At 40.9% G+C, this 7,389-nt stretch overlaps 1 protein-coding gene across 3 annotated transcripts in view; it reads right to left on the reverse strand.

Moving 5' to 3' along the window:
• Positions 1-7,066, reverse strand: part of slc33a2 (solute carrier family 33 member 2) — a 123,947-nt gene extending 116,881 nt beyond the window's left edge. For 2 of the 3 annotated variants that reach the window (XR_015078186.1, XM_085986256.1), the window contains exons 1-2: positions 5,348-7,066; positions 3,333-4,066 (exon numbers count right to left, since the gene is read on the reverse strand). Coding sequence is in view for 2 of the 3 variants with exons in the window: in XM_085986256.1 (XP_085842382.1) it covers positions 3,333-4,002 (670 nt within the window). In the remaining variant the exon portion in view is untranslated. The remainder of the gene's footprint in view (positions 1-3,332; positions 4,067-5,347) is intronic. The other variant, XM_085986267.1, reaches the window with a different exon arrangement.
• Between the last annotated feature and the right edge of the window lie 323 nt (positions 7,067-7,389).

Genomic DNA, 7,389 nt, shown 5'->3' on the forward strand with positions numbered 1-7,389 from the left:
CAGACAGTCACCCGAGGCCGGATTTGAACCCGGGTCCCTGGCGCTGTGAGGCAACAGTGCTAACCACTAGAGCTGGCTATAGAGATAATGGATTCATTGGTTGTCATTTTCCAAAATTCCATAGATTCTAGAACGTTTCCCACGGATTGGAAGGTAGCAAATGTAAGCCTACTATTTAAGAAAGGAGGGAGAGAGAAAACAGGGAACTACAGACCAGTTAGCCTGACATCAGTAGTAGGGAAAATGCTAGAATCTATTTTTAAGAACGTGGTAACAGGGCACTTAGAAAATAATAATAGGATTGGGCAGAGTCAACACGGATTTATGAAAGGGAGATCGTGCTTGACAAATCTATTAGAGTTTTTTGAGGTTGTAACTAGCAGAATAGATGAGGGGGAACCAGTGGATGTGGTATATTTGGATTTTCAGAAGGCATTCGATAAGGTGCCACACAAGAGGCTATTAAACAAAATTAGGGCTCATGGAATTGGAGGTAATATACTAGTATGGATTGAGGATTGGTTAACGGACAAAAACAGTGAGTAGGAATAAACGGGTCATTTTCAGGCTGTAACTAGTGGGGTACCACAAGGATCAGTGCTTGGGCCTCAGCTATTCACAATCTATATCAATGATTTGGATGAGGGGGACCAAATGTAATATATCCAAGTTTGCAGATGATACAAAGCTGGGTGGGAATGTAAGTTGTGAGGAGGATGCAAGGAAGCTTCAAGGGGATATAGACAGGCTAAGTGAGTGGGTAAGAACATGGCAAATGGAATATAATGTGAAGAAATATGAAGTTATCCACTTTGGTAGGAAAAATAGAAAAGCAGGGTATTTTTTAAATGGTAAGAGATTGGGAAATGTTGGTGTTCAGAGGGACCTGGTTGTCCTTGTACACGAATCACTGAAAGTTAACATGCAGGTACAGCAAGCAATTAGGAAAGCAAATGGTATGTTGGCCTTTATTACAAGAGGATTTGAGTATAAGAGTAAAGCTGTCTTACTGCAATTATATAGGGCCCTGGTGAGACCACACCTGGAGTATTGTGTACAGTTTTGGTCTCCTTACCTAAGGAAGTAATAGTAATACTTGTATTAATACAAGTAATACTTGCCATAGAGGGAGTGCAACGAAGGTTCACCAGACTGGTTCCTGGGATGGGGGATTGTCCTACAAGGACAGATTGAGTAGACTAGACCTATATTCTCTCGAGTTTAGAAGGATGAGAGGTGATCTCATTGAAACAAACAAAATTCTTACAGGGCTTGACAGGGTAGATGCAGGGAGGATGTTTCCCCTGGCTGGGGAGTCTAGAACCAGGGGTCACAGTCTCAGAATAAGGGGCGGCCATTTAGGACCGAGATGAGGAGAAATTTCTTCACTCAGAGGGCGTTGAACCTTTGGAATTCTCTACCCCAGAGGGCTGTGGAGGCTCAGTTGTTGAGTATATTCAAGACAGAGATCGATAGATTTTTGAATATTAAGGGAATCAAGGGATATGGAGATTGTTCAGGAAAGTGGAGATGAGGTAGAAGATCAACCATGATTGTATTCAATGGTGGAGCAGGCTCGAAGGGGCAAATGGCCTACTCCTGCTCCTATTTCTTACGTTCTTATGCTGGGAATGTGGATCATTAAGTCACCAAAGTGTCTATCTAGAATGCCTGAGACAATAAAGGTTTGTAACAATATCCCAGTAAACATTCACACATTAGGGATTGGAATGTCTTATCCTTTTGAGCTCACAGGAGCTAGTTTCAAGGAGCCCACAGCTGAGCATGGGTGATAGCTGGTTTAATTGGCAGCTCCACTGACCAATCACTGGACAGTAAAGAGGTCCAATGTCACTCTTTCAATTTCAGTGATTGAAAAAAGAATGGGGAAACACGAGGGAGTTCAGTTGGTAAGTTTTGCTGAGAGAGTAAGATAAGGGCCTAGTTCAGTCTCCCTCAAGAAGAGAGCCCATAATAAGCCTGTCAATGGATAGGGCTAACCAAAAACAAGTGATACCTAGGCCACTAACAAAGACAGTGTGGCAAGGTTCATGATTTTCTTTATTACAAGGAGGCACTGAGATTAAGTTAAAGTAAGGTGAGATATGCTACCCGTTACTCTTTTTTCACTTACTGACTGTAAAATAAAGCAACTTAATGACTCAAATCTTGTCTTGCCGCACTAAAGTTTTAGTAAGTCCGCCTCCCAGAAGATTGGAGAAGTGAACTACGAATATCCAGTTGATATAACAAGGAGAGCTTATTGTTATTATCCCTGAGTCACACCATTGCAAGACTCTATACTAGACAGTACAAGTGAACTTCCCATCTTAAGGGATAAAACTACCATTTACAGGAAGAACCAGTGACGCTGAACCTTAGAATATGTCTAAGACAGACTTAAAATTTGTAACACCCATATTCACTGGAACACAAAATGAGCATTATTTCCAATCCAATCTGGGAGCAGGTGTTTTAGAAGCTAGAATGCTATATGTATTGTTAAAAGAGCAATGTTATGTTGAAAAACAGAAATTGCATAGGGCCATACTAGAAGTATCAAATGTGACAACACTTACGAAGTGCACCAACATTTCCATTCTTTTTTTCCAAAACAATTTCAACCATATATAGCAAAATTATCACTCCCTGATAATTAAAACCAAACAGCAGAGGAACTAAAAGTATAGGACTGTAGCTGATCCAACATGTTATTCTGATTTTCATGGATTTGCACATTTCACATAGCCTATTTTATCTTTCAGCTCTAACGTAGCCACGATCTGGAGTCTGAGCGCACTAGACTCAGATGAACTACCATTACTGAGCCATGGTTCACTTAGTTGCTCTCAATATCTTTTTCAAGAGACCTTATCCTAGACTTAAGTGAAAAAGGTTGTCGATTTAATTTTGACCAACAGGCGGAAGTACAACACCAAGTACATTGCATCAGTTGCATAGATATTAACCTGCAGTTACACAAGACAAGTGTTGTATAAATTAAGACAATATTACAGCACAATAATATAAGCCAACTATGTGTAAACATTTTTGACTGAATTAAAATTTGACAAGATTGCATCCAAAAGGTTTTCTGACATAACAAAAACAGAAAATACTGGAAATACACAACAGGTCAATCAGCACCTGCAGCGAGAAAATATAAGTTACGTTTTTTGGCAGAACCTTACTTCAGAACTGAAAACTGAAGGATAAACAAGAATTTTAGTAGAATTGGAAAAAAAGAATGGGGTAAAACAACAAATACACTAATCACTGAGAGTTAATTTTAACAATCATTATCTATTCATAATTATATAAGATAGACTCACCTAATTTGTAAATGATGACATAAATTAGAGTCCAAACTGTTCCAGGCACTCGAAGTACTTCTCCCAATATTTCACGGGGATTCAGCACAGGCAACCTAGTTTCTGTTTCAGAGGTTCTTTCAAGTTCAGGAGTGAAACAGGTACAAATTATAGCTACAACATAGACAGTAGAGAACATTATAAAAAGCATTTCCCAGCCTATCTGGTCCATCACTATCAAAAGCCCTGCTCCTGAAACAAGAGAGCCCACTTTATAACCCACAACCTGGATTGTGTTGCCGTAGCCAACTTCCTCATTGCTGAGCAATCGAACTGCTATGCCATCAACAGCAATATCTTGAACTGAAGCGAAGACATTCATTAGCAGCAAGATGATGGCCATAGCTAGGAAATCCGTCTTTGGAGGCAGTCCAGACATTATTAAACAACATAAAAACAGTCCAAACATGCTAGCCAGCAGCCACTTCTGCTTTGTCCCATATTGATCCACCAATGGAGCCCAGAGTATCTTGAGTAGCCATGGAAAATACAATAATTTGGTCAAACTAATTTTGGTAAATGAAAGTCCAACAGTTCTGAGGTAAATTGGTAATAAACTGGACTGTAATCCATAGGGCATTCCCTGTACAAAGTACAACAAGCCAAATAATTTCAGTTTGAAGGGCGCCATTCCAATTGGGTGTCATCTAGGGTAAAACAAACCCTTCCATGTAAATCAGTGATGAATTCACTATCTGCAACAAAAAAAGACATTGATTCTTTAAAAACAGCACTAATATTTTTATATTGTACTCTAAAGTAGCAGTATTTTTATACAAAAGTGTTTTTAGGTGTTAATTTTAGTGGTGTGGGGTTAATATTACAGTAATAAAACAGCCTAGTAATCAGGTAGATTTATTACTGTAATATTGGTATTCATCCTGTGTCATTATGTGTGAACTGTAAAACAACTAGTCAAGTCAGAAAGACCAGTCTCCTTAAACCTGCAGTAGCCTAAGAGTTAACTAAGTAACCTTTCCAGTCAATACCATTGTTCATGTAGATTACATTTTACTAATGAAAATATAATTCCAAGATCCAAATGTGAACTCTTTTTACAATGCAGACTAGGTTAACCAACACCACCAAAACTGGTTAACTGGTCCTTTATCTTATTTGCTGTTTGTGGGACCATACTGTATGAAAATCAGCTGTAATTATAGAGGCAAACACAGCAGTAACTACACTTCAAAAGTAATTAATTTGCTGTGAAGCACTTTGGGTGACATGAAAGGCACTAAATTAATACAAGTTCTTCTCTTTATTCTTTCCTACATATTCACTGTGAGAGTTAAATGTAATACTTGTGAAAGCTGTCAACTTTGGATTTGAGATGTGATCTAAAAAGTGAAAGGTTGAAAGTCATTTAAAGTCCCATTCACTTTTCATTATAATGAAATATATTAAAATAGGTTACATTTGGAAATCAAAAAGAGATTTGACAGATCTGGATTTCATCCCACCCCCACCTCCAGCAATTATACCTACAAACTCAATTTTTTTTTTTTCTGGATTCCCTCCCTCCCAAGTTCTTATTGAGGAACAACAGTCAAATAAATAGACTCCGAGCCAAGGGTAGATTAGGATTATTAAGGCTTAGTTGACGAGATGTGTTTGGATAAAGTTTATAAGATGTTAAGAGAAGTGGAGGGATTTAGAGAGTTCCAAAGATTAGGACCAAGATGCCTTAAAATGCCCCCATCAATGGTTGCACAGAAGACCAGGTGTCAGAGAAACAGAGCATTTGTGTGGGGGTTATTGAGTTGAAGGAGATTGCAAAGATAGGGTGAAGTGAAGGGATGTGTAGACAAGGACAAGGATTTTCAATGTAAAGTTTTGGGGAATGGGGCCACATCGCAGCCAATGTCGGAGCAGTGAATGACTGACAGCAACTTCAGGATTTCCGCGTCAGCATGCGCATGCGCTAGATCCTGAAAGTGCGGTCAGTTTCAAGCAGGTAATAACATTTTACCCACCGCAAATTCCGGCGGAGGTGCCTCCACAAGGCTGTTAACGTAAATCGATGGTCCCCTTTTAACCTGAACAGCAGCTCTTCATTGTACACCCCCGTGAACACGTGCTCCACTCTTTGTCCGTTATTGCTTGGTCTTTTTAAAAACTTTCAAAGCATTCTCTGCAGCGATAACTGAAATACGCAAGACTGCTCTGCTCTGCCCTGCCCGTACTGACTTGTTCAACGATTCCAGAGAGGGTGAAGTTGCTGTGCAGCGCCTCTGTAAGAGTCTGGCTTTTATTTCATCTTTCAGTGTAGTTGCATAAACAAGAGGAGCCGCCGGCTTCCGGTACACACTGGAACGCGCCCCGGGAATGGACAATTGCAGAACATCCCGGGACAATGAAAGGGAAACATTGCAACAATGCTGGCCGGAGAGCGGCCTGTACTGCACACACAGCCGGGAGCCGCTCACAACCCGCCTCCCTTTACCTTGCAGGATGCCGGCCACACTCGCCCTCAGATTGTTACAGTCGTCCGGCTGCCACTCAAACCCGCGCGCGATTATGAGTCACCAAACAGAGCCTTTGAGTCACAACATGGGCGTCACCTGCAAACTGGGAAGTGAAAGCTGTTGCTGGCAGAATGCTCCCGGAGATTGGGGGAAATGTTTTTACATCAAAGTTACAACAGGAAAATTCGGCCCAACCAAGTCGCGCGCTTACCCACCACCTGGGCCCAACCACCTTTACCCGCCCTGTTCCCATATTTCTTCATCCCCTTTTTGAATGAATTGTTCTTCTCCACTTATCAGCTCTCGCCCTTGAGGTCACAGCTGGTACAGTAACTCAGCTGCAGGGATAAGCAGCACATCCAACTCTTTCTCGGGGATAGAGGATTGTGAGGACAGGGTATTCCAATCGTCGGTTTCCCCTCAGGCCATAAGTCTTTATGAAACTCTCCCAGTCTGTGATATCTCACCATAGCCTCAGTGTGGACAGGAGTTGGTTTGCACCTATAGGGTTACTCAGACATGGAGTGTGTTCTGCCTCGTTCTACTGCCCCTACGAAGTGCACTGCCTTGAAAAGGCAAATGCTTTCCTTGGAAAGGCTACATCCACTTTGTGGTAACTGTGCCTCAGTTAGTAGCACTCTTGCCTCGGAGTCAGAAGGTGATGGGTTTCAAGTCCCACTCCAGAGACTGGAGCACAAAAACCTAGGCTGGCACTCCAGTGCAGTACTTAGGGAAGTGCTGCACTGGCAGAGGTGCGCCATCTTTCAGGAGACATTAAACCTGTGAAGGAATAAGCCATATTTCAGAAAAATACACCATCATATGAACAGAATTCTGATTTTATTAATACATGTTATACTGGGTTTAAAAATCTAAAGTCTCAACGACAGAAGCTGTGCAAACAGGCTCCTGAGATGGGATGGTTTGATAACACAAAAGTTGTAAACACCACAAGCTTTTGAAATGGGAATTGGTTAAAAATACTAAAACAATGGCCCTATTGAAATAGCAGTTTGGCACTTCCAGAAGGCCTGGAGTTTAGGAGAAACACAATGGAATGACCCAAGTAAAGTGTTTGAACAGGAACACAGAATTTAAAAAAAACATGTGCCTTTGTAAAAGTAACATCAAATGAAACAGGAAACACAATATAATATGTAAGAAGTCACACAACACCAGGTTATAGTCCAACAGCTTTATTTGAAATCACAAGCTTTCGGAGCGCTGCTCCTTCTTCAGGTGAAGTGGAGAAATGCATAAAGACACAGCTTATATAGTCAGAGAATCATGTCAGATGTTTACAGGTAACCTTTCCAACTGCCATTTATCACACCTCGGCAGAGAGATAATCACAGCAGTCAAAGGTGTGAATGGTGTCCAAACAGGTCAGTCAGGGAAACATTACATCAAAGAACAATGAGGTGAGGTCACAAGGGGTCAAATATTGCAGATGCTGGGGTCTGTATGAAAAACAAAAAGACAAAAAACATTTTTTTTTTTTGGCTGGAAATCAATGTTTTTTGTCTGTTTTTTTGTTTTTCATACAGACC

This window comes from Somniosus microcephalus, chromosome 1 (genome assembly GCF_052327205.1).
Source record: "Somniosus microcephalus isolate GS21.2 chromosome 1, FLI_Smic_1.0, whole genome shotgun sequence".
In the NCBI taxonomy this organism is placed as follows: domain Eukaryota; kingdom Metazoa; phylum Chordata; class Chondrichthyes; order Squaliformes; family Somniosidae; genus Somniosus; species Somniosus microcephalus.